At 58.5% G+C, this 26,938-nt stretch overlaps 2 protein-coding genes across 3 annotated transcripts in view; both read right to left on the bottom strand.

Annotated features, from left to right (window-relative positions):
• ARHGAP8 (Rho GTPase activating protein 8) overlaps positions 1-10,934 on the bottom strand; it is a 72,237-nt gene extending 61,303 nt beyond the window's left edge. The window contains exon 1 of the mRNA XM_069491845.1: positions 10,903-10,934. The gene's annotated coding sequence lies outside the window, so the exon portion shown is untranslated. The remainder of the gene's footprint in view (positions 1-10,902) is intronic.
• Positions 10,935-21,450: 10,516 nt separating this feature from the next.
• The window catches only part of PRR5 (proline rich 5), a 51,031-nt gene continuing 45,543 nt past the window's right edge, over positions 21,451-26,938 (bottom strand). For both annotated transcript variants that reach the window (XM_069491848.1, XM_069491847.1), the window contains 4 exons: positions 26,619-26,710; positions 26,042-26,182; positions 23,848-23,983; positions 21,451-22,394 (listed from right to left, as the gene is read on the bottom strand). In XM_069491848.1, coding sequence (XP_069347949.1) covers positions 21,919-22,394; positions 23,848-23,983; positions 26,042-26,182; positions 26,619-26,710 — 845 coding nt within the window. In that variant the 3' untranslated portion in view covers positions 21,451-21,918. The remainder of the gene's footprint in view (positions 22,395-23,847; positions 23,984-26,041; positions 26,183-26,618; positions 26,711-26,938) is intronic.

Genomic DNA, 26,938 nt, shown 5'->3' with positions numbered 1-26,938 from the left:
AGCCCAAGGCCTCTGAAGCCGGGTGGCTTTGCTTCCCTCCGGCCTCGGCTTCATCCAGACGGAACGACGTGTACTCCCGTTTTCCTTCCCAAGTTTAAAACCGTTTACTCCCATCGCCCATCTCAGAAAGCGCAGGCTGGATTATTTGTTTGGAAGTTTGCACACTCAGGGTGAGCGCCACGCATAATCTGGCCTCGTGTGGCACAGTCGGGGGACCTGGTGGGGTGAGCCCTGAGCCCCTCTTCCTTCCTGCAGTCTTCTAGAGAGAGCAACTCTCAACTCCCTGACTGCACACACAGACGCACACACACACCCCTACCGCTCCACGGCTTGTTTCCCAGGAGAACCCTGACCGACACGGGTGTCTTCTCCACACTCAGATTTCTCCTGTGAACTGTCAGAATCTCAGACAGAAATGACCCCAGTGAGCATCCAGTGCCGTCAACTGACTTTGTAGAGCAGAAAAACAGAGGCCCAGAGAGGGTGAGGGCTTGCCCAAAGACACACAGCACATCAGTGGCGAGCTGAATGTGGAACCGAGGTCGTCTGACTCTAGCCTAGAACCAGGATGACTCCGAATGCAGTGGGAATGTCACAGGCGTGAAAGAACCACCCCGCCTTCCAGCCCGCCCCATCCTCCCCCTCCTCCCCCTCCTCCCCCTCCTCCCCCTCCTCCCCCTCCTCCCCCTCCTCCCCCTCCTCCCCCTCCTCCCCCTCCTCCCCCTCCTCCTCCTCCTCCTCCTCCTCCTTGCCAGTTGCTTGAACTATTTTTTTTTTTTGAGACAGAGTCTCACTCTGTTGCCCAGGCTAGAGTGAGTGCCGTGGCGTCAGCTTAGCTCACAGCAACCTCAGACTCCTGAGCTCAAGCGATCCTCCTGTCTCAGCCTCCCGAGTAGCTGGGACTACAGGCATGAGCCACCATGCCCGGCTAATTTTTTCTATATATATTTTTAGCTGTCCATATAGTTTCTTTCTATTTTTAGTAGAGGTGGGGTCTCGCTCTTGCTCAGGCTGGTCTCGAACTCCTGAGCTCAAACGATCCGCCCACCTCGGCCTCCCAGAGTGCTAGGATTACAGGCGTGAGCCACCGCGCCCGGCCTTGAACTATTCTTTAAAACTCATCTTGCCAACCAGTTTTCCCAGCACTTCCTACCCCTCCCCACAGGGGCCCTCGAGGGCACACCAGGCATGCTTAGAGGGGAACACTCCCCTGGTTATCAACTCTGATCCTTCCGAGTTAGTTTACAGCTCTCTGTTAGCAATGCAAAATAACCTTGCCAGTAGACATGCAAACTCTGCCCTGTCAGGTGGACGTTCTAGCGACCTCTCCCGGGCTCCCTCCCCCCAGAACACCAGATTTGCCTCCACTTGCACTTTCATTTCACCTTCCTGCTCTGCAAACGCCACTGTCCTTCAGACTCTCTCTTCAATCACCGCCAGCATCTGCCTGCTCCTCTCATGAGTTAAATAAAACCTTCAACACATGTTCATATTTACATCTGCATGAGAGTCATGATTTTGCCCTTTTCTGAAAACTCTCTTTTGCCGTAACACTGCTCTGGGCACCTAGCCCCTTACGGGCACCAATGAAGCAAAGGCATTCCTATCCCCACCTTACCAACCCAAATCAGGCTCCAGGGGGTTGAAGCCCCATAGCCTGGGATTTTAAGTCCAGCCTGCCCACCTGAGGCTCTCCGGAACCCCACACTGCTCCCACCTGCCCCAGGCCCTTTGCACAGACTTGTAAGTTCTTTCTGCCCCTGTATGGTGTTTTCTTCCAGCAACACACATGTCATTCCAACACCAGCTCTCTGACAACAACTGGGTATCCAACATTTCAGCCCTATTCGGATACTAACTACCAGGAGTCAGTAACCACAGACTAAGGGCTCAGTCCCACAAGACGGCTCCACGTCAGACACCAGGGCAAGTCCCAGGACCCAGGCTGGCCACACTTCTGTCCAACTTGGCTACAGATATGGGGGTTCCGTGACCACCCCTCATGTTCAGTAATTTATTGTGATAATTCACAGAACTCAGAAAACCACTTTAATTATAGTTATTGGTTTCCTATAAAGGATTCCATTCAGGAACAGCCAAAGAGAAGAGATAGGAAGAGCAAATACTGGGGAGGGGGGCACCCAGAGCTTCCCCCCTCTCCGGGTGTGCCCCCCCAGCACCCCCATGTGTTCACCAACCCGGAAGCTCTCTTAGCCTCCACATTTCAGAATTCTTACCCAAGTTTCATTATGTAGGCATGACCGATTAAATTGCTGACCGTTGGTGATTGAACTCAATCTCCTCTCCCTTTCCGTCCCTAGAGGTGGGGGGAGCTGAGAGTTCCAACCCCCTAGTCACTGTGGTAGGTTCCTCTGGCACCAGCCCCCAAGGGTCACCTCATTAGCATAAGCTCAGGTATCTTTAAAGACGCTCCTATCACTCAGGAACTTCTAAGGGCTTCAGGAGCTCTGCCAGGAACCAGGGACAAAGACCAAATCAAGATTTTTTATTATACCACGGCCCCCACCTGCAGGCCAACGCTTGTCCACCCTTCCGACTCCGTTAAGAGAATTCTCCCTTCCCAATCTGGTATAAAGGAAAACGAAAACCTCAGGGCCACCCCCAACTCCTTGTGCGAAAGGGAAGGTCCAGCCCGGAGGCTGAGTCACGCAGCGCCCCTTCCACGGGACAGGGGCTGCTAACACTGTGCCTCAGCCAGAGCCCAGAGCTCGGGAAGTGGCCTCAGGCATCTGCCAGGGCTGCCCCTCAGTCATTCACAAGGAAATTGCTCGCTGCCTCCCACAAACAAGGACGTGCAGACTGTAGCTTTGGGTCTGCAGGCTACGTCTGTCCCCTGAAACTAAAGTCTGTTTGATTCCACACCAGTAATGTGGATGACAAGTTTATCTTCCCAGGTGCGGAGCGGAGACAGGACCAGATCAGTCACTCTCCCCCCAACCCAGGGACAGCTGCGCGACCAAGGCTTCCTTCACTCCCTTTTCTTTTCCAGCACCAACTGTGTTTTCTGTAAAATGTACATTCCAGAAGCTGGCTAGAGTCTCACAAGGATGTGACCATTCGTGTCACTGTCCACCCCCTCCTTTTCTGTGTGCCTGTCTCCTTACACTGAGCCCCCAAGTCCCCCTCCGGAAACAGTCACAGATGCATCTGTGGTTTGTGTTTTTCCCAGGCGCGACCTCAAGCTGTGGTTTAATAAACCTCCATTGATCGAGACCTTTGCCCCCAGCCACCTATTTTGGGTTGGCACGGGAGCATGTCAGGTCACGTGCTCTTAGATCCCTGTCCCTGTCACTCATGGCTCTCAACCAGGTACGAGTATAAGTATATACGGCCACCCCTCGGTATCCTGTGGGGTTGGTTCTAGAACAGCCCCCACACCAAAATCCATGAACGCTCCAGTCCCTGATATAAAACGGTGTAGAATTTGCATATAACCTATGCACACTCTCCTATACACTTTAAGTCATCTCTAGAATGTAAATAGGTGTTACAAAGCATTATTTAGGAAAAAAGTTATACATATTCATACAGACACAACCACCTATTTTTTTTTCCAAATATTTTTGATCCATGGTTGGTTGAATCCACAGATGCCAAGGGACGACTTGTGAATTAAAATAAAATTTGACACCCCCTCCACCACTGTGACTGAGTGGAGCCCCTCTTGGCCAAGGGGACTCCCCACCTCCTCCCCTCCCTCCCGAAAAAAACCTTACAGCTGAGTTGCCGGCCATCAGGACAAGGGAGGCCAGACACACCTAGTTGTGCCCTGTCCCTTTTGGACTTATTCTCTGTAACAATGAGGTACAAAATCATTAACGGCCTAAGGCCGTGTAAGACAAGGTTAAACTACTTCTGCAGGTCATCGATTTACTTAACAGATCACTTGAGTTTGGGAATATGTCTGGTGGCTTGTCTCTGATTAACAGACTTCCTTACCCTAACTTAAAACATTTCAAGCCTTTAGACAAAGCTTCATTTCTTTAACCGTTTATAAATCAAAGAATCTTCAAGCCCACCTACACCCTGTAATCCCCTGCTTCCAGATGTCCTACTTTTTCAGGCCAAACTGACATACTCCTTCCATGAATTCACGTGTGACTTTATGTGTAATTCCCGTCTCCCTGAAATCTATAGAACCAAACTGTAACCCCACCACGGCGAGACCTCCTGCTCAAGGCTTCTTGGGCGTGGCTCCGGGCCATGGTCCCACATATTCGGCTCAGAATAAACCTCTTTAAATTATTTTACGGGGTTTGAGTTCTTTTCCCTTGACAGACTGTACATGTTTCTGTGATCCTTTGGCTGATGGCGCCACGGGTCTCCCTGTGCAGATGACAGCTTTATTAGGACGAGCTTGTGCTGGACTTGTTCAAACTGTACCCTACTACCTAGCACAGGGCCTGGCATGTGCAGGACTTCCACATACACCAAAACCAAGTGACATAAACCAGTGGGCTTCGGAGCCCACCCACAACCTGCCTCCCCCTCCCCTCCATCTGAGTCTGCACACCCCCCCTCCCTGTCCAGACTCACTGCCAGCCCCCCCCACCCCCGAGCCTCTACCAGGACGGCCCCTAGACACGGAGGAGCCTGCAGCCCCTCACCAGGGCCCCAGCCCAGAACGGGCGAGCCTGCAAAGAGCATGTTATGCAAAAGAGATTTCAAATCACCCAACTGTTCTATTTATAATTCACAGCAAAACGGTTTGTTGCTGTAAAAATATATTTGCACATTACACAAATAGACCCTCACAGCAATTATCTTAATGCTGTAGCTACAAATTAACACCTACTTACCTCAAGCATGTTAGCACCAAATTTCATTTGAGTGGCACGTCCGACATGCAGGGCGCACAGAGGACGGGCTCGCTGTGGCGTCTGCACAGCCCGGGCCCTCGTCTCAGAACTGGGCTCCGGGGGAGGGGGAGAGGGGTCTGATGCCATCCAGGCCTGACCCTCTGAGACCCTGGGGGACAGGGGCCTGCTCAGGCCACACCTGGCGCAGCCCCTGACAGGTGATTCCACCTGCGATGAGGGAGGCGCTCAGTTGTAACTGAGCTGGGATTCCAGGGTCCCGCCGAGACACCCACAAAAAGTAGTTTCCCCCCCCACCGTCTTGCTGAGACGTGAATTTGTTAATACAGGCCCTCACCACCCAGTCTTCATCACAGCCCCACTGAGTCTTGTGAACCAAAGTAAAATCCTACGCCCCCCACTGACTGAACGGACCTCCTCTTGGCCAAGAGGACCCAGGAGAAACCTTAACGCTGAGTTCCAGACCCGCCTCATCATACCCACCCGCCTTGCTGAGCGCCTTGCTGAGCGGCAGCGGGCTCCTCTCCTAAGGGCTAAACGAGAAACTCGTCTCTGACCTTCTCTGACCGTCTCTGACCTTCTCTGACCGAGACCAGCATTCCTCCCTGATACGGGACCACCCACCGTGGCGTGGTTTTAACTAGCCAGGAGCACTCGGGAGCACGGGCAGAGAGGGTGTTCATGCCCTTGTTTCACCTTTGACACCAGAGGGCCACACTTCTGAACGTGGACCCCACAAAGGGGCGTAAAGCTCAATTGCGCAGGCCTGGTTTCCAGTCATAAATACCCACGACGCCTCCTACAGCTTCTTAAATAGGTCTATTTGGCCACCCTGCTCAGCATGCATTCCTGTTCCCAGTGTCCCTCTCCTGGCCTGCTGGAATGGCCACCCCCAGGCTGCAACCTTTTATGAGAAACAAATTTACGGACCTCGTCGTTGTCTTCAGTTACCCTGGTGAGGCAGGTGCAGACCATTCCAGGTAGTGGAACCAGAAGCTACTAGAATCTGGGGATGACATTTGGGTGGGACCCCCAGAGGTGGCAGCAGCGAAGTCCAAGCAAGCTGACTGTGACCTACGTCAAGACCTTGTCAGAGGCCACCCACAAACCCCCGGCGACCCTGCACAGCCTGAAAGGGCAAGAAGGTTCCTGCAGAACTGCTGGGGCCGCGGCCCCCTCCTGTGGTTCAGACTCAGGGCTCCTCCCACAGCCTTCCGGGTACATGAAGCCACTGCCCCCAGCACCCTGGCCGCCCTGCCCACGGGCACCCAGGTGCCTATTCAGGTGCTCACCTCTCGGCTGCACGTTGCTGAGCCCCCACCTGCCAGGGCCTGCTTGATAGGCTAAGAGTGACCCCGTCTCCCATCTCAAAGGTTCATGCAGGAGCCCAAGCCAGAGCCCAGCGACACACGACAATTTCCTGGGCACGGGGAGGGCTTCCTTCAGAACCAGGAGGAACCAGGAAAAGCGTTCCAGGAACTCCTGGGAAAGAAGATCCTTGTTCTCAGGAGAGAACGGGAGGGGTCTCTCTCCACGCAGCCGTGTATGAAGACGAGGCCAGATGGCCGCAGCCAGCTTGCTGCCCCTCTGAAGATCCAGCAGCCCACAGAGGAGGCAGGGAATAGCCAAGCCCAGATCAGGTCATACCCGATCTCCATATTATCCCCAGACCTTTTCAGCTACATGGGCCAATACATCTCCCTTGATTTGGAGGCCATGCGGAGTTGCGTTTTCTGTTAATGACAGACAAAAGCTTCCTGATGCCCAAGTGCCGCCACCTAGCTCAGCTCCGTCTCCGTCCCCATCCGTCTCCGCCATGTGTCTGCGTGTCCTTGTCTGACTCACGTCTCAGTCCCAGCACTCAGCCACCCCAGGGTGGGCACACGAGAGGGACTTGGGAGTGTCTGCTGAATGAGGGGACAGACAGAGGGCACAGGACAGAGCCCGGGATTCGAGGCCCTGCCTGCCCTGGCCCTACCGCACTCCAGGGTCACTCCCATCTGCCTCGCTCAGTCCCTTCTCTGCCACCCCAGGCTGCTGTCCCTGAAGTGGACACAGCCAGGGCCTCTGCCATAATCTCCACCATCTACACTGGGACCCATCAGGGCGGGGACACTGGGTCCTCTCCTGTCCTCCCTGAGGGATGTTACATCCGTGTCCTCCACTCCTAAACCCGGATCTCAGGCCTCTCGGACCTCTCCCCACCTCAGGCCGACTTGACTATCCCAACTGCCTACGACTCCACACCTCCCAGGACAACCCTCTGGATGTCCAGGGCTTCCTGCCATTCTTGGAATAAAATTCAAACTTTACAAAAGCCCAAAAGACTCTGTGGCCTGGTCCTGCTGCCCTCTGAAACTCACATCATGCTACCGCCACCCATTCCCTCAGCTCTGCCACACAGGCCTCCAGGCTGCCTCCCAAACACACCACACTGCTTCTGCCTCAGGGCCTTTGCACGTGCTGCCTGCCCCCCCCCCCCAAGCCCCGCACCCAAAGTAGGGATGGTGTCTGTTATCATCATTGCCGAAATGCAATTCAGTAACTCAGCCTTAATTTAAATCTACCTCCTCGGGAATTAAAGTGTGACTCACAGGGACCCCATAAACCTGGTTACACTTTAGCCAGGCCATGTAAAGACCTTCCTTCAACGCAGCCAAAGAAAAGTGCCACACATCCCAGGGGACGTTCGGGCTACCCTGTGCCTCTTTCCCGTTCAGACACCCTCTGTGACCCGTCCAGAGACACCCTCTGTCCCTGAGGTGGAGGCACCAGCTCGGCACCAGCTGCTGTGAGCCAGCGGCAGGGACAAGGCATCGGCAGGGGCTGCAGGCCCAGGCCACCCCTAACTCGTGGTGCCACCTCAGTGAGACTGTCCACTGCCTCATCTGTGAAATGGGCACAGAGGAGGCATTTTCCAGAAGCCCCACCTGAGAGCCCCAGGGCTTCAGCCACCCGCACAGATGACAAATCTGCCAGCCCTGACAACCCGCAGCCCTTCTGGGTTTCTTTGCCGGTTTTCACCTTATGACCGGGCGGGGGGTAGGGAGGAGCAGCTCCCAGGAGTTTCTGGAATCCCGACCCACCCGACCAGTCCCTCCGGACAGTCACCCCACTCCACTCGCCTCCAGCTGACAATTCACTCCCCGCTGACCTGCTTGTCCAGGCTGCGGGAGAAAGCACTGCTTGGCCTTGGGCTTCAGCATGCAAAAACCAGGCTCCAAAGGAAGTTCACTCTTCACTTGTCTCCCCGTGTAAGGTTTTCTCCCAGGGTCGGGAGGTAGGACTAATGCCAACACGTGCAAACATGTGTAGCAAAGATGCCAGGCCCTGTTTCAGGCACTCTGTGTACATTAACTCACCTAATTCTCCCAGCAACTCTATGGTAGGTAATAACTGTCCCTGTTTTACGGTGAGGAAACCCTGGCACAGAGTGGCTAGCAGCTTACTCAAGGTCACACAGCCAGGGATCAGGGGTCAAGAGTCAGGGAGTCGGGCTCTAGTCCCGGTTGCTAACCACCACACTGCCCTGTCTCCGCTGAGCACCAACGTTATTCCTCTGAACCTCACCACAACCTGCTGGCTTCTGATGCCCATTTGAGATGTAAGAAAATGGGGGCCCAAAGAAGTGACTTGGGGAGAGTCACTCAGCCAGGTCCCCTGCCTTCTGGGGACCCAGAAACCGGGCAGAATTAGCTGCCAGAAGTTCCAGGGAGACTTCACCTAAGGACAGCTGGGGCAGGAGCAATGCACTCCCTACAGCCGAGCCCCAGACGCGCACCTTCAAGGGCGGCCCACCCACGGTGCTGGGCCCAGAAGGGCCCCTCACGTGTACCCCAGGAGGCCGGGAAGCATCTGGACACACACGGGAAGCATCTGGACACACACGGTGCGTCTTCCTTGAGCATCAATTTTAACCAAAGGATTGCTGGGGAAAAGTTAAATAATTTATCTGGAAGGAAACTGAAAGCATCATTTTCATACCCTCATGCTAATTTCACACAGATCTGCAGGGTAGTCACTGGTGGGCTTTGGAAGTCGCTCATCTCACAGCAGACCACCGCCCGGGGGCCACGCCTCAGCGTGCTGGGAGGTGGCGCTGTGTGGGGGGACGGTGGGGACGGTGGGGACGGTGAGGCCGCTGCAGCAGCAGCACAGCTGGCGCCAAAGCCTGGCTGTCCAGTCTCTGGCCGTGTGACCTAACCCCGTCTCCATCGCCCCATCTGTAAAAGGACGAGGCTGGTGTGAACGAGGAACAAGGCAAGCAAGTGTCATTTAGGGCTTGACAGCCTCTCGGGACAGTGACCATCACGACCATGTTGGGGAGGGACGGCTAACTGGGCATTCACAGGGGAGGAGGCTGAGTCCCCGAGAGGAAAAGTGACCATCTAAAAACCAGGTCTCCTGACTCCTCCTGCAGCTCTTCCTCACTTCCGTGCTGCCTGTGTCTCGGTTTCCCTATCAGAAAAACAAGGGTAAACTCAGGGAATGGGATGAGTTTTTTAATGTGGTGAAACATACTAACATCAGGGTGACCTGAGCTCCTTGCCGTCCTGTCTTTAACTGAAGCCACCTCTACACCTACCACCTATGACACGCCCAGGACCACCTCAGTGTGGAACTAGCTTGTCAGGCAGAGGCCATGACACGCGAGAGATGTTTAGTCAAGTAAGTTTCAATGATGTTATCCAAGGAAATTCCCACCTGCCCCACCTGCCAGGTACTCCACGGGCTTTCCCACCTGCACCTCACATGTGAACTCTCCCTAGCCACCTAGGTGCACACACTTCCCCGCCTACCTCCCATCCATCTTCCAGCTCAATGGCTGCCTCCTCCAGGAAGCCCTCGCTGACCTCCCAAAAGCCCCTGGCTTTTCTTTATCACACAGAGACCAGACTCTGGGCCCCTGGAAGGAGGGACCAGACTGGGCAGGCAGCTGTCCACAAGGACCAGCTGGGCTCAGGCCCATGTCCCATGGCCCTCTTCACCCTGGTGTTGGTCTGGGGGGACTGTGTAGTCACCGCATTACCTGAGGTGCTTACAAACATGATCTCAAAATTATCGACACAGAGGACAACCAAAGGACGTTGACTTTCAAAACTGTTGAGTGTTAAATCACAAACAAGCGGAGGTACAGTACAGCGCCCTCTGCAGTCCACACGGCCTCTGCCATAACACCCCAAAGTGTGCGGCCACCAGACCGCCGAGCCCTGTCCCCACCCGCCAAACAACCCCTGCGGGGAATTCCACCCGCCGCCCCTGTGGGTCTGCAGTGCCCCCTCCAGCGCCTCCGTGCTCCTCCCAGGGCAGCAGGGAAACCCCCCAGGCCAGAAGGTGACCGGACCGGCGACGGTGACCTGACCCTGCCTCCAAGGAATTTGGGCCTGGGAGGGAGGGGCACCGCGCCAGGGTTTGAGAAAAGTGAGAGGAGCCTCTCTAACTACTCTGGGGGAGGGAGGGCTACCGGTGAACGGGGGGAAAAAGAAAAAAGAAAAGTGAAAGGAGCCAGGCAGAGCCTCCCCGCTCGCCGGCGACTTCGGAGGCTGATCTGAGCGTCTGGCCTATGCACTCTGGGGGTCTATCCCCGTGTGTCGCCCTGGCCAGACCCCCGCCCTGAGTCTGAGTCAGTTCAGCACCTGCTCTGGCCTCAGTTTTGTCATCTGGGAAGGGGGAAAGACCACCCACCTCTCAGGCGCGGTGTGGGGCTGGACGCGGCCCACCCTGAGACCCCATTAAGGGGGGAAAGGGCGGCCGGCGAAAGTGTGGGCCGACAGCCCAGCCCGACCAGACCAAACGCCGGCAGAGGGGAGCGAGGAGGGGAAGGGGCTGCAGGTAGGGAGGGGAGGAGAGGAGGGGAAAGGGGAAGGGAGCGCGCCCAGGGGACCCCGAGGCCGCGCGCCCCCCGGGGCCTCCCCACCGCCTCACGTGGCTCCGCGCCCGCCTCGGCGACCCCCCACCAACAGGCGGCGGGCCCTGTCCGGCAGCCGCAGACGCCCGCAGAGCCCACGGCGTCCCCTCCCGCGCCACAGGCCCCCGTGGGCGCCCCACGCGGACACCGCCTTACCTGGCCACAGCCCCCGCGGCGCCGCACCTGGCCCGCCCTGCCCGCGGCTCACCTGGCCCCGCCCCGGACGTAGCTCCCGGGCAGGCCCCGCCCCCGCCCGCCTCCTACCTGGCCCGAGGTGTCCCGAGAGCTCAGGCCGCCCAGGAGACCGCCTGGGTTTCGGGGGACCCGGGGACAGGGCCGGGGAGGGCGGGGCGCGCGCTTGAGGCCCCTCGCGCTGGGTCGCATGTCCTTCTCGCGGCGCCCACGCTGGGGCGGGCGCTTTCCTTGCTGATTTCTTTCCCCATTTTACGGCTGTGCAAAGTGAGGCGGGAGGAGGTGACTTGAGAGGAAGCTTATTCGACAAATGCTCCCAAAGCGCCTCTGGGCCAGGTGCTGACCTCCTGGGAGTGCAGTGGGGCCTCAGCTGGGCTCAGAACCCGACAGTGGCAGGGGCTGGGCAGTCCCGGAGGCAGGGAGGGCTACCTGGAGGAGGGGCTGTGACCAAGCCTTGGGTGGTTTAGGGCCAAACGCTGCCTTTCTGCCCGTGGGCACAGTCACTGCCCCTGCCCCAAGGGACGCATGCAGGGCCTGTCCAGACCAAGCCACATGATCAGAAGGCTCAGACTGGAGACCCAACTCCCGGAGGTGCCAGTGTTCATCCCCCAAATCGCCACTTTCCGATTGGGGCGAGCAGCTCCCTTAGGTGGGGTTGTGAAGATGGGTTTGTGCCAGGCCGGGGTCTGTGGCCCACCAATCTGGCTGCACCTTCTCTGCCTCCTGCCACCTGCGCCCCCGCCCATGAACTGCACCTCTTTTCAGCCACACCCCCCATGATCCATCCAGCCTTCTCTTTCCACGTAGTATATACCCTGACGATTCCCAATTAGTACTTCCTGTCGACCTAAAAGGAAGAGGCTGAGGCACAAAATATGGTGTAAAGAGTTTACTTGAGGCCGGGCGAGGTGGCTCACACCTGTAATCCTAGCACTTTGGGAGGCCGAGGCAGGAGGATAGCTTGAGATCAGGAGTGGAGACCAGCCTGAGCAAAAGCAAGACCCCGTCTCTACTAAAAAAATAGAAAAATTAGTCAGGTGTCATGGCGCATGCCTGTAGTCCCAGCTACTCGGGAGGCTGACGCAGAAAGAATCACTTGAACCCAGGGGGTTGAGGTTGCTGTGAGCTAGGCTGACGCCACGGCACTCTAGTCCGGCCGACAGAGTGAGGCTCTGTCTCAAAAAAAATAAAATTAAAAAGAGTTTACTTGAGCCACAGTGAGGATAGTTGCCAGGAAGATTCGGATTTTGCATGTGAGCTCCCTGTGGCCTTTGTGACAAGCAGTTTTTTAAAGGCAAACAAGGGGGACAGGGAGTGGGCTGATACTATGTTGTTTGTTGAGAGCTCTCATTGGTTTAGAGAAATAACATTGATTAGTGATTGGCTATAATTGTTAGGCCACAGGGTGTGGGTTATTACATTAATAGCTACTCCTGGCAGTAGCAAACAGTTTCAAGGGTGAGTACATAGCTCCAGGGGGCAATGGGCCATGATTGCTGTCTTATTTTAATGTCTTTCTGGGCCTGATATTTAAAAGGACTCTAGTTGCTCAGATTAAAATTTTTTTCTTTTCTCACTCCGGAACTCCAGGCTCCCACCTCACTGACAGGTGCTGGCAGAGGTCTCAGCAGGCAGCGCTGGCGCCAGGGTCCACTTGGGGCTCCCCTGCTCGTTCTCCCATTGGCCCCATCCAAGCCTTTGGGGTCATCCAGGCTCCTCCCTTTCTCCCACACCCCATGTGTGGTCCTTCATCAAACTCTGACGGCTGTTCCTACAAAATGCATCACAGGGCCACCACCCCTGCCTGAGTGGTCAGGCCGCCAGCGCCTCTCACGTTTGTCTCCTCACTTCAGTCCTCTCCTGAGGATCCTGCCTCAAGTGTCCCTCCCCCACCCACTCCTCTCTCTCCTTTTGTTGGGGAGGGGCAGCTCCACAATCCCAGGGGCCCCATTGCCTTATCCCAAGACAATTAGGGGTTATTGCTTAGGCCAGGCACGGAACACCACCTGGAGAAGAGAAATGGCCAGAGCAGTCTGAGCTAAATGAGATATACAAACCTTATCAGGCTAGGAGAGGCAGGAGCAGGGGACTGCAGTCACAAACCCTGACCCATGTCCCAGGGACATTGTTTGAAAGCATTTTTTTCCTGACCAGCTGCCTAACCTCTATCTTCATGGTCCTGGAATTTGTGATCCAAAGAATAATGTATAGCTAATCAATAGCTGATGTTATTTTAGTGTAAATTCTTGATAAACAACTTAGAGACAGCCTCCCTTTTCCTTGAAAAGCTGTGAACAAAGGTACTCTGGAAAAAGAATTTGGAGGAGACTCTGCTCAAGTAAACAGTTGCCAAGCCAGAGAGAGGCAGCCTCCAGCATAAACCCTGCAGTCCAAAGAACAAAAGTTCCTGCTCAGGTTCCCAATCAGGTCCATTTATGCAAATGAAAGAGTGAAACTCGCTGAGTTCTGATTGGATAACACAGCTGAGCCCTGATTGGCTGAGGCAATTGAGCTCTGATTTGTTGCTTCAGGTGAGCGTAGAAGTCCCAAAGTTAAACAGAGATGTGGATTGTCGGGGAACTCAGAGTACCCTGTGACCTGGAGTCAGCAAATGGCCACTTGGCTCTATTTTAAACTTAGGCCCAGTTAGCCACTTGGGATCCATCCTGAACGACTGGCTCCAGGTTCACGCTTGTTCACAAAACCCATTTGTAACTGCTGCGATCTCAGCGTATATTCAGGGCAACTTGGATCTGTCTCCCAGGTTGCCGTCCTTGAATTTGGCCCAAATGAGCTCTCTATTTGTGTTAATTTTGTCTCAGTATTTTCCTTTAGGTTGACAAACCCTGAGACGCAGCAGGGACCCCTTTTAGGGCCTTGCCCGGGGTGGAGGTGGTGGCGGTGGGGCCCAAGCATGGAAATTGCATTTCAGGAAAGCAGAGTGGCAGACAAAACGGAGGTTGCACGTTGGCTTGGCCCCCAAAGGTGGGATGCCGTGATATGGGGGCTACAGGTTATAGGTGGATTCAGGAATTCTCAGATTAGAGGAAAGGAATGCTAAAATGGGTGTGGCTCTCGCCAGGCCTCTCAGGGAGAAATTTAGACCAAAGACCAGCTGTCAGTTGAATTCCTCAGTCCTCCCTCATCTGCAGTTCTCATCCTGTGGGGGTTTCTGGGAAACAACTCAAGAATGTGTGTTAAGATGCCGCCTTTTGGCCTGTAATCCTAGCACTCTGGGAGGCTGAGGTGGGAGGATCGCTTGAGGTCAGGAATTCAAGACCAACCTCAGCAACAGCGAGACCCTCCCCCCATCTCTACTAAAAAATAAAAAGAAAAAATTAGCCAGGCAACTAAAAATAGAAAAAATAGCCGGGCATGGTGGCGGTGGCGCATGCCTGTAGTCCCAGCTACTCGGGAGGCTGAGGCAGGAGGATTGCTTGAGCCCAGGAGTTGGAGGTTGCTATGAGCTAGGCTGATGCCATGGCACTCTAGCCTGGGCAACAGAGTGAGACTCTGTCTCAAAGAAACAAAAGTGCCACCTTTGAACTTCCACAGGAGCCAGCACACCTTGGGACCCAGCTTGCTTGGAGGCCACTGTTACTCCCATTCACTTTTCAAGGTAGCCAGGCGCCTGGAACTGCCCTGAAGGGACTCAAGATTTTCCTTAATTTCCGTGCTTGGGCACCCCACCCCCAGCAAGCCCCTAAAAGGGGTCCCTGCTCTGCCTCACAAGCAGCTGCCTTTTCCTGTGCAATGAATTTGTAACTGTCCCTGCCTGTGGCCTGTTCAAGTCACCCGACACTGTGTATTATTGTCTTCTTCCTTCCTTGTTCCCAGAGGACTTGGAGGTGGGGGGAGGCAGAGAGGACCACGGTGCTGTCTGACTCCGAAGGCACATACTCGTCAGAGCTCTGGGTCGACCGGGAAGGGGCCTATTCCTACGTCCAAGTCTTCATCCCTCTCAGAACATGACAAGGAAGTCACGGAGATGTCGCATTCCGGCGACACACACTTGATCGTTTTCCTCTGGTGCCTGATGCTGGTTTCTCTTTTCCTTTTGTGGAATGGAAACATCTTTCTTTCTTACCATTGTCAGATCAGTCTCTCGTGAAAGAGGGACAATTTGCTGGCATTCTGCTTTTAAAAGCAACTTTGGACGGAAGGCAGAGAAAATACCCCCCAGTGGCTCTGCAGTTTATGACTGGCACAGTAATTTCACGGTGTTGAGGGATGTTGGGGAGAAACTGCCCTCCTTGCATTTGTGTTCTCTGAAAACCTCATGCAAATTCCACAACCACAGCGTAGGGACGTTAAAATACAGACAGTACAGCCACAGTGCAGAATGGTCGTGGGGCGAGGAGTGCAGGTGCGTTCCGCCATTCACACTGGAGGGAAAGGAACAGAAAGAGCTGAAAACCCAGGCGGCTCCCTTTTAGGCGCTTTCTTCTGTTTTCCCCAAGCACTGTCTAATCAGTAATCAACCAGTTAGTCATTTCCTTTTGTTGCTATAACAATAACTCCTTGCATTTCAAATGCTTTGCAATAGAAAAGAAAGAATAATAGTGCAAAATGAAGGAATTACTTCTGAATGGTATTATTCCCGGCTTTATTAAATTTGTTCTCACCAATGTTTATGAAGTCGGAGAGCTGGTTCTCTCCCAAGCAGCAAATTCTACATTAACAAGCGCTGGGGGATGGAGAACTTTAAGGAGGAAATGAGGATCTGCGTCCAAGGTCCTGGTCTTCCCATTTGTTTTCTCCCAGATTAACTCACCCCGCCAGCTGCTTGAGCTAAGACGTGGCCTGCCTTTAACCTCATTAAAACCACGAAACCCACATTTCTCCCCTGATGCGTGCATGTGACAGCCAGCTTAAGCCATTTTAACGTAGTCTAGAAGATCGTCTTCCAACCCCCTCCCTTTACGGGACAGGCCCCTGGGATCCCGAGTGTCACCAGCCTTGCTTTGCTGCTGCGTAGCCAAGCCTGGACCCCCAGCCAGGTGTCCTGACCCTCCTTCCTATCGTGTGCCCCGGTCCCCTGTTTGGAGAAAGCGCACCTGGTTGTCAGGACTGACTGGAAGCAGAGCAAAACCACGAGTCCTGGGATTTGGGGGCCTAATAACTGAAACCCTGTTGATTGGCAGCTGAGCAGGCCACACTCCTGATGCTATGTTTGACATTGGGGCAGACACTGATCACGCATACTGGCATCTCCCGCCTTTCGAATGCCCTTGCTACATGGGAATTCCTTACCCGACAAAAGGTACTGCCCCAAGGTGACCAGATAACCAGTTTGCCCAGCCTCCTTTGCCACCAGGGCCGGGACAGTTACCCGGGATCCACCACTGTGATGCACACCCTGGGAGGGGAGGCTGTCCTGGAATTCATCAGCCTGGACATGGGTGGCTGTGGCGATGTCAGCTTGGGTGGTGAGGGAGGCCATGGTGGCTACAAGGTGGAGGACCTGGACACAACGGTATTGGTGCTGGTGGCAGCTATGTTTGGTCCAGTGCAACCGGAGCATCTCTATGCAATGGGGCATCTGTGCAGCGGGAGCCTCCCTGTGAGGTGAGAGCATCTCTGTGTGGGGGAGCTTCCCTGTGCAGGGGCTGCAGTGCTTGCTGCCCATTGTCCCAGCAGGCCATGCCGTTGTGCGGGGTGGTTCTGGGCGTTGTGCTGGAAGCTAAGCCCCAGCTTGGCTCTTGCCGCCTCCTGTGACACTGGGAGCTCCCAACACTCTCTAACAAGCTCCTCTGCGTAACCAGCCAGCATCTGCTGCAGGGGCTTGACAACGAGGGCCTCGCCCACCCTCACCCTCGTATTTTACACCCCCTGGCCTCCTCCCCTGCAGGCCCCGGGCTGACGTGGATCCCCGCAGAGGGAAGAGAAATGCCAGCATGAGGAAGTCTTCCTGCAGATGATGTTGATGATACTTTACATTTTTATAGCTTTTTACAGCCTGTTAGAGCTCTCTGCAAACACATCAGTCAACGAGGAGAAGGGTTCTTGGGATAAAACCATTAGTTTATTATTAAGCCATTATCACCTTCAGGTCAAAACCCATTAAGTACACAGGTCCCCAATATGTGGTCATGTGTGCAGAGCTGCTTCATCCGGAGGCCCGGTGGCTGGCGGTTTAGTCTTACCGCCCCTGCTCTCCATGTGGGTCCTTAATGCATAGACAAGCAAAGACACAGTCACAGAATTTCGTAACTGGGAAGATCCTTGTTATAGATGGGGACACTGAGGATGCGGTGACCTGCCCGACACCACACAGCAATGGTTCAGGGTCCAACCCTGGAAGTCCTGGCTCTGCAATGCAGCGACCCACACCAGCCCTCTCCCATCCAGGGGGAGTACTGGGGACAGAGGAGCACAGGGTCACCTGGAAAATGACCCCTCTGCCATGAAGTGGCCGTCTACTGCTGGGTCGACACAAGCCCACCTGAGGGGCTCACGGTCCCATGGAAACCCGACAGGTCCTGGTACAGAGGGGTTGGGAGAGTGTGGCCAAGTCTCCCCACGAGGGGAACCAGGGAGCCTTTGTTGTCAGGAAACACAGAGATGAGGAGTTTGCCAGGCTGGAGCTGGGAGCTGCTGAGATGGGTGGGGAATGGGCCAGGAATGAGGGGGAATGGCCAGACCCAGGGACCCCAGGGTTGGGGGGGAGGCGTCTCGGGGGACAGGCCACCCCTGACGCACTGGGCCCCTGGTCCTCTGGGTGTGACGGGGAGACCAGGCTGCCCCAGCAGTGGGCCCCACGGCGCCCTGCACATTTCCCATCCCCACGTGAGGCTTCTGGTGCCTCACAGGGGGGGCTCCCAGGCCTGGGGTTCGGAATCCCTCCTGCCCCTGAGCCCGCGGGGGATTAAATTCAGGGGTCTGTGAACTCCATGGAAAAACAATGACATCTTTATGTTCCTAACCACGGAACAAGTTACCAAAGCCCACTCGTGTGAGCAGAGCCCGCGGCTTGCTGGCGATGGCCTCGGACGGGCTGGGGCCGCAGGCAGAGGCCGGTAAACCTCGACCTACTGCAGACGCTCTCAGGACCCCAAAGTCCGTCCCCACTGGGTCTGCGTGAGACCTGCTTATTATCGCGTTGCTAAAGATGTGACTGCTACCACGCACACGTGTTTTAAATGTCTCGCAAGCCGTGTAGCAATAAGATGGGTTTCCTCTGTCATCCTATGCATCTATTGTATGCTTTCGAAACATTGTTCTGAGGCGGCACCTGTGGCTCCCTGATGCCCCAGGAAGTCGGGGTGTGGGGCAGGGGAACCCCACGATGTTGCATGGGGGGTGCGCCGAGCAGGAGTTATCGACCACGGGTTTCCCAGCTGAATGAATATTTTTAGTAAGAGCTTTTTTGTTCCCATCAGATCTTCCCCTGATGTGTGGGTGACTCCTGTCCCCTCCCCACCCACGAGCGAGCGGGGACTCATAGGAGCGTCCTCTGCTGACGGAGGCGGGGCGCCCCACCCCAGCGAAGGCCGCATGCTTCACGTTCTGCCCTGGAGGCTTTGGCCTGATGTGCTGTTTGCTGACTTCCTTTAGCAGGACCTGTCACCTTAGCTTTTGGAGCCCCCACGCCTGGCTGAAATGCAGACTCAGGGTGAGCAGAGGGAGCCAGGGCCTGGGACTGTGCATTTGAGAGGTGAGGGGCAGAGTGTTCAGGAGACACCCCCCCCCCCCCCCCCGCCACACACAGAATTAAACACGAAAGACAAAAATAATAAAACGGTTTCCTGAGCCCCAGCCCTGGAGACCCAGAGGACAGGAGCCCAATGGAGACTCCCGTGTGCTGCCGGTGACAGATCCACCATAATTAACAAATTAACACATCATTTCACCCTGTAACAGATGCTGGGGGGTCGGGCTCCCCTGCAGCTGGGGTTCAGCGGCAGAGGGAGAGGAGCCGCCTGCTGGCCTCCTCGGAGTCGGGGCCGGGGCTGGGGGTGGGGGGAGGGACACAAATAAGGAAGTTTCCGCAGGGCTCCCAGGAGCTCTCGAAGCTAAAACCTCTGGGCCTCTCTCGGGCCCAGATTTCCTCCAGGGCCCAGGGAGGACGGAGCAAGGATTCAGATGCTGTAAACGTGCAACTCCGGACAGCGTGTCCACAGCTGGTTCAAACCACCGGCTCTCTCCACTCCGCTTCTGCATCGAACCCACCTCGCGCAGGGTGTGAGCCCCTGACCTCCAAATCCCGCTTCCAGCACCGCATTTCAGTGGCAAGTTCTGGGAAGAGTAAGCCAGGAAACTGGACGCCAGGCGCGGGTGGGGACAGAGATGGGACTCAGGTTGGGGAGGGCAGGGCAGGGCTACAGGAACGACATTGTGGGCCGCAGCGAGCTTGGGACTTACCTGAGCACCCTGGTGGCCGAAGTGAGCGTGGTCAGTGACGTGGCCTTCAGGGTAAGGTTCGGCTCTTGCAGGAGACACCTGTGTCTCACCTGAGGCCAAAGCACGTCCGTCTGTAACAGCTGGCCTCCTGTCCTGACTTACCCCCTATTTATGTTTTCCCTGTTCCTGGGTTTTCACTGACAATTTACGTGTGTGTGTGTGTGTGTGTGTATTTTTAAGAGCCACAGAAGCTGTGTGATAACTTACCACTTTATAAGATGTTTGGACGTAGATCACCTCAGACGTTTTGGGGAACAAGGCAGAGTCTAAACAGACATGCGCAGCCCCCTCGGCGGGCAGCTCCTTTATGGGCCTGGGGGTGCAGCCCAGCGGGAGCGGCCTCCTGACTTCCCCAGCCTCCGGGGACCCATGCTCGGGGCCCAGGCTCAGGGCCCACCCTCCTCCCTGGGCTTCAGCAGGTGCAGACATCGCTGGCTGGTGTCGAGGAGGGTGGATTAGTCAAAGAGCTCAGGGGCCACCAAGGAAAGGGACCACCTTGCCATGCCCCTGAATGCCAGCCAGCAGGTGCCAGCAGCATCCCCTGGGTCAGACCAGGCCCAGCAGCACCCAGGGGCCCAGGATGCTTGACAGGGGTACTGAGACCTCCAGAATGGAGCCCCAACATGGGGTGGGAGACAGAACAGAGGGTGCAGCGCCCCAGTGTGAGCAGAGCCCAGACAGCAAATCCCTGCCATATCTTCTGCCCTTTGGTCCTTTTGTCTCGAGGTGACTCTGAGAGCCCTGCTGAGAATGGCCACCCACAGCCTCTCCCCAGGTGTGGTGGGGTCCCAGGCCCACCCCAGGTTCCATGGGGAAGCTGGGAGCCAAGGAGGGCATTTGGGGATCTCAGCCCCATGAGCCACGCCGACAGTTCCTAGACCAGGTTCAGCCTCCCGCCTGCTGCCCGAGTCCTGAGACTGGGGTGGCTCTTCCCCTCGCAGGCACCCAGCCGTGCTGTGCCCAGGGCCACACCGGTTCCCACAGCACCACCTGAGAGCTCTGTGAGGCCAGTATGCGCCCCTATCACAGATGACAGCTGAAGCTCAATGAGGCCAAACCAGACTTCCTCCTGGCCCTGCCCTCCCTTCCTCCGCACCCCTCCTGGGGCAAAGCAAGGGCTCCTGGTCTGTTTGTCCCACGGGACGGAAACCCCTCCATCTGGAGGGCTCTGCCAGCAGAACTGTGGACCAGCCCCCGGGATTCGGCCCTGGGTGAAGCTCCACCCCCTGCCCCCGACCACCGCTCACTGGGCCTGTCACACCTGCTCGCCTGCCCTGGCCAGCGCTTTCATTAGCTCAGAGCACCCGCCCCACCCCCCCAGAGTAACCCCACCAGGGCAGAGTGCTTTGCCGGGTGCTGGGGCGGGCGGGGGTCAGCAGGTGGACCGGGTGCAGAAGGGCCCCCCAGACGAAGAGACCCACACACCCTCTTCCCCGGGAGGTCACACAGACCCCTGGCCCTTTAAAAGGGGGTCCAGAGAAGCCTGCCCCAGGTTCAGCTTCCAGGTTGGCCTTCAGCAGCTCTCAGGAACGGGGGTGCCGCCCACCAGGGGGCAGGGAGCAGCCCCTGCCCGGCTGCTGCCAGAAGGTGACCTCCCAACCCCAAGGGCTTGGGGAAACTGCATTTGGGGACAGCAAGGCTGCAGAGGTGGCCAGAGTAGTGTCAGATCAGGCCTCCTAGCCCAGGTGGCCTCTAGCAGGTCACCCCCACCCCGTCTGGGCTCCTCTCCAGCACCAGGGGCTCAGGGGGTCGTGTGCCACCCCCCCGCAGCCCCGGCTTCAGCGCTTCTGTCCTGGCTAACACCAGGGGCACAGTCAGAGCCAGACCCCTGGCAGTATGGCCTGTGACCGGCACCCAGCCCCGATCCTCGGTGTCCCAGCTCTTCCTCCAGGCACCTCCCTCAGGGGCAGGGAAAGCGAAGCAGAAAGCTAGGTGAGGCTGGGCAACAGGGCAGCCCCCGACCTGTGTAGGCCCCCGGGCCCTGGGAACCTGCCCTCCCCAGGAGTGGGGAGGCCCTGTGAGGCAGGGCCTGAGGGTGAGCACCCTGGTGGGACGTCCGTGGAGCTGGCACTGCACGCACGAGCCTGGGAGCCAGGATGACAGGTTTTATTCCACCCCACCCTGTCCCCACGGCCACCCCACGCAGAGACAGGCCAGGCTGCCAGGAGGCTTCTGAGACAGCCACATGCCAAGGTCTTGCTGCGCTGGAGGGCGGGTCTGCTGCAGGCCGGCCATTTGGGGGGGCCCGGCGTGGGCAGAACACACCGACTCACGTTCTCCGTGGGTGGGCGCGGACACAGCAGGGCTGGGGCGGGAGCGAGTGGCCGATCCCCCGACGCCAGGAAGCTGACCCGTGCGCCTGGGTGACGCCAACTCAGTCTCCCCCAAAGCAGACCTGGGCTGAGCAGGGGAGGCAGATGTTTCCAACACAGACCCAGGAGTACAAAGTGACCGAGGCTAGTGACAGGCTGACGGGGCTGGCCAGAACAGGACGAAGTATAAAAGTCTCGCACGCACACACCACAGGGACACGCACACGTGGGGGTCAGTAAAAACGTGAGGCCAGCCCCAAGGCCCTCACACGACACTCTGCCGGCTCCCGGGGCCCTCAAAGTCGGACGCCCCCGAGCTGCGGCCCCGGCCAAAGTCAATGAAAATCCCCTCGGAATCCGAGTCCACGGATTCCAGGATCTGGTCCACCAGGTTCTCGGGGCTGGAGGTGGGCGGAGAGCCGTGGGCCGGGCCCGGGCTCTGCTCGGGGGGCTGGCTGGGGGGGCACAGTCTGCTGGGGCAGGGCCCCGAGTGGGGTGCCGGGGAGGACCTGAAGGCCCCCGCAGGGCCCTGGCCGGGTGTGTCGGAGAAGCCCTGGGTCTCGGGGCAGGACGTCATCTCGGACACGGAGTGCCTGCGGATGCTCGTGCCGCCGGCCGCGGCGCCCTCCGCCTCGTGCTCGGCCACGGGGTTCAGCAGCGGCGTGTTGTAGCTCTTGGAGCGCACCACCGGGTTCTTGGCCAGCACGTCCCCCGAGCGGGAGCGGCGCAGGAAGCGCTTCTCTGGAGAGAGAGACACGGTCACAGGTGCCACACGCCAGAGGCTGGGCAGGACGGCCACTCGCCCACCTGCTCCTTTGCGCGAGCACCCCCTGGCGCTTGCTGGGAAGGCCTGACCGACCCAGATCCTGGCCCAGAGTCGGACACGGGCTCCCGGCTCTGACGCTAGGTCAGGTCCTAGTGACCCCTGGACGAGCAGGGCCTCAAGTCAACCGCCCAGGCTGGAATCTGCACCTTGCCAGTGGCCTGTGTATGACCCTAGGTAAGTTATGTATTTCCTCCGTGCCTCAGTTTCCCCATCTGTGGAAGCCTGTGGGTCTTGGTGCTTGCTAGGTGCCGGCACTTTCCTAGGCAGACACAGCCCCTGCCCTCAGAGCTGGTCTCCTGGTGTCCGTGTGTTACGTGGGCAAGCCACAGGGTCGGTCGTGGCCACGCTGGGGGCAGGTGGCAAAAGCCTCCCACGTAAGGCCAGGCTGGGAGTCTATTCGGAGGAGCAGGTGTCAATGGGCCTCAATGTGTGGAGAGTAATATACTGCAAGAGATGAGGGCAGACGCGGGGACCCAGGTAGGAGGCCCCATCGGTCATCTGGGTGGGAGGCGGTGGCCCTGGGGGCCGAGGCTGGGTGGGGGCAGGTTTCAGGAGCCCACTCAGGGCCCTGCAGTCCCAACAGTGACCACCAGGTGGCAGGGCTGAGCGCAGCAAGCACCTCCAGGGTCTTTCCTGGCCTGGGAGGCGGGAGGGTCCGTCCTGCCCAGGCTGGGGTCTCAAAGCCCCCCTCAATGCAGGGGCACTGCCTGAGCTGAGACGCATCGGCGGGCGGGTTTTATGCCAGCAGGTGGGCACAGAGGTGCCACTCTGCATGGAGGGCACGTTCCCAAGTGGCCCTTATGCCACCTGTCCCCTTGGCCTGGGATGTTCCCGTCCCTCAGCTCAATGTCACCTTGGGGACTTGCTGGTCTGCTTGCCCTGTGGGACTGCAGCTAGTGACGGTGGGGCTGGGCACACAGTAGGTGCTCAAGTGACGTTGCTGTATGAACCAACGGGCTCTATCAAGGGAGCAACGGGGCTGGCTCCTGCTGGACGTGCCAGGCAGCCCGGACGCCCCTGCCCACCTGGGACCTCGGCCCTCCTCTGCCCCTGCGGTTCCCTGGTGGAGCAGGAGTCCTCAGGCTCCAGGCATCTGCTTGTGGGAAAACGCCTTGTCTGGCCGACTTCTGGTCACCAAGCACAGATGTGACCTCCCGGGGAACAGAGGCCTGGTGGGGCTGCCTGCCCAGCCCCCACCCTCCTGTCCAGGCCAGCGAGGCAGGGCTGGTGGACACTCAGGACAGGAGTGCCGCACGCCCGAGAAGCCCATCCCGAGTAGGAGGCTGGCTCTGCCAAGGCTCGGCCGTGGAGCCTCCCTTGCCCGCCCGTTCACCAGCCAGCCCTGCCCCAGCCCAGGCGGACCCCTACCGAGGATGCAGGAGTGGGTGAAGGGCCCCTCGCTGGAGTAGAGGCCGTAGGTGCCCAGGTACGGCGACACCACTTTCTGGATCAGCGTCTCCAGGCGCAGGTAGTCTTCCGTCACGCCCCTGGACTCGTGTACCCCCTGCAAGAGCACGAGGGAGGGTCACACACCCGAGCCTGCCAGCCCCAGGCCCCCGGCCACGCTGCTCCCTCCTCCTCACTCCCAGGGGGTCTCTGCCCCCACGGCAGGGCCCACAGCGTCCCCCTCTCCCAGCCCCTCTCAGAGCGTGTGGCCCGAGTCATTGCTGCTCCACACCCTCGGTGGCTGCTGCCACGGTCAGCAGCCGTCATGGGCCTGGGGGACCTCCGCGGCCCAGGGAAAGGGGCCCTGGGGCCAAATGCCGCTGCTCCCCCTGCCCCCGGGGAGCCCCGCCCTGGAGTCCTACAGGCTCTGGGCAGTCCCTCGGGAGACGCCTGCTGACCCCACCCGGGGAGGGACACGCTTGCTCACCCCGGGCCCCTGCACTCACTTGCCCCCAGCCCAGGCCCAGGTCTGTGTCCAAGTGGGGCAGTTAAGGCCCGTCGGTCCAACAGACACCCCGGTGCCCCACACTCTCCCCTGCGCCCCTCGCTCAGGCCCAGGCCACGTCCCTGCCTCCCCAACACCTCCCCTCAGCCAGAGCTTTGAAGGGCTTCCCCCATCTCCAGTTTCGTTCGAGCCAAAGCCTGGGAGACAAGGTTCCCGAAAACTGGCCTGAGTTTTGTTGAGGACAGGGTGGGCCTCCACGGGCACCCTCGGTAAGTCACCCGGACTAGCACGGAGAATGCCACGCTTCCCTGGAACCGTCTCTGCCCACAGCAGCAGGGACATTGACCACGATGACGGTGGCCCCAGCTATGGCTCACAGAGCTATGCTAGGCCTTTCAGGAACCTTCTGCCATTTTGTTCTTATAACCTGCGTGACGTGGCCCCTCCTCCACATCCCACAGGGGAAGGAACAGAGGCCCCGGTGGGTCACCTGCCCGCACTCAGACTCGGGCCGTTCCGTGTGATCGGAACCCCGTGAGAAGGAGCTGTGGTCCTGGGGGTGAAGCATGGGGCACACAAGAGGCCCCTAACACATGGGACCGGCGGCTGGGACCTCAGGCCCACCCAGGACATGAAGGCAGCGGGGCCAAGTTCACCAAGGTCAGGAACAGGATCCTGGGGGAGACCAGGTCATTCAAGGTGGGCCGGGCGGTGGCGGGGCTATGGCAGGGGCTCCTGGGTGGTGGTGGGGAGGAGGCGCACCCACGAAGGGCAGGAGGGCAGTCTGGGGACAGCGGGGCCACCCCAGGGAGCCACATGGGCCACAGCAACCACCAGAGGCAGCACCGCCCCAGCGATGGCCGCCCGGCCCAGGTGTTCCCTGCATCAACGGTGCCGGCTTCCAGGAGCCACGATCCTCACACCTGTCCTGCCAGGTAGGTCCTCCTCCGTGTCACAGACTAGGACACCGATGCGGAGAGAGGCAATGTGCCTCAAGAGCCACAGCTGCAACCCGGCCAGGTCTGACCTAAAATCCCCCAGCAGGCGGGGCGTCCCGCTCAGCTGCCAGGATGACCACCAGCCTCCGCCCAGCGCAGCCCCCACGACCTGCAAACCACCCCGTGGCCCTTCCCTGCTGTGGAGTCCCCACCCCTGATGTGCACAGGGGGATTCAGAGGTGGGAGGTGCCGTGCCCACCGCAGGCACAGAGGCAGCCGTGTGAGGGACACGCAGCTCGGGCGGGGGCTGTGGTGCCCACCGCTCCCCTCCCTGGGGCAGGACCCTCACCCCAGCTGTTGGGAGCGTGGCCGCTAACAGTGACCCTGGAGTCCCTCCCCAGAACTGTCCTCGAGGACAAAAGCCATCAGGAGAGAACGTCTGGGGCCGCCATGTGTGTGGGGCCCACAGCCCCAGGCCGACTGGAACCGTGTACAAGGAAGGGCCCAGCCTCCTGCCGGCGGGGACGGCTCTGGGCCTGTCCACACTCCCGGGCACCTGGTGCTCTCTCCTGAACCCGCCTTCCTGCCTTTCTCCCCGGTAGGTTTCTCCCAGACGGTCCCCATCCGCAAGCCACGTGCCCACAGAGCCTTGTCTCAGGCTCTGCCTCTGACCTCGGGCACACCACCGCCCCACGCCCGACCCTGTGCCCCGAGACGGCCCCGCCGCCCCCACCTGCAGCACCAGCAGCATCTGCACGATGGCAGGGGGCACGCGGGCATGGGCCCGGGCCAGCGCGTCCTCCAGCTTCACGCTGAGGGTGATGGCATTCCGGAAGTGCAGCAGGGCCAGCTGGCGCACCGATGGCTCCTTGCCCTGCGGACACAGAACCCCGCCCTGCCGTGTCACCTGCGGCCTAGTCCCCCTCCCCCAGATACAGGGGAGTAAACCTGCTGACCCCCAGGCCCCCTGCAGCCCTCTGGTGACCCTGCCCCAAGGACACAGGGCCCGCTTCCGTTTCCTCTGGCGAGGGGAAGGGTTACTGTCCCACACAGCCCCTGGGCCTTACTGCTAGGAGCCTTACAGGGAGGAGCCGTCCTTATCTGCATCTTGTATGTTTAGGAAACACGTTCTGAGGGGTCCAGGGATGGCCAGGCTCAGCCCAGAGGACAGCCCAGGACGGAGCAGGTGCACACGTCCCAGGCCCGGCAGCCTCCTTCCCTGGAGCAAGGCCAGGGTGGGGGTGCCACCGCCCGGGGTCCCACGTGGCACAGGCACCTGGGCCTCACCCTCCCCAGGCTCAGCCGCTCACCTGCACTGGGTAGAAGATGGCCTGCAGCGTGGGCAGCACGTCACTGAAGAAGAAGTCCCAGGTCTCTGCCAGGGAGTCCAGCAGCTTCTGTCCTGTGGGCACGGGGGACTGTCACCACCTGGCCCAAAAAGGCTCGGGCTCCGGCAGATGCTTCCCCTCACCCGGGATGGGCCAGAGGAGGCGGGAGGGGAGGGCCTGGGCTCTGGGCCCCAGAGGCACCGGCCTGAGGCCGACATCCAGCCCTGTCACGTGGCAGCTCCGTGGCAGCTCCGTGGCCCGGGCCTTCCGCTTAACCTCAGCTTCCCCAGTTGTAAAACGGG

This window comes from Eulemur rufifrons, chromosome 16 (assembly GCF_041146395.1).
Source record: "Eulemur rufifrons isolate Redbay chromosome 16, OSU_ERuf_1, whole genome shotgun sequence".
In the NCBI taxonomy this organism is placed as follows: Eukaryota; Metazoa; Chordata; class Mammalia; order Primates; family Lemuridae; genus Eulemur; species Eulemur rufifrons.
The sequence above is the reverse complement of the archived record's forward strand: the minus strand, read 5'-3'. Positions and strand labels throughout refer to the sequence as shown.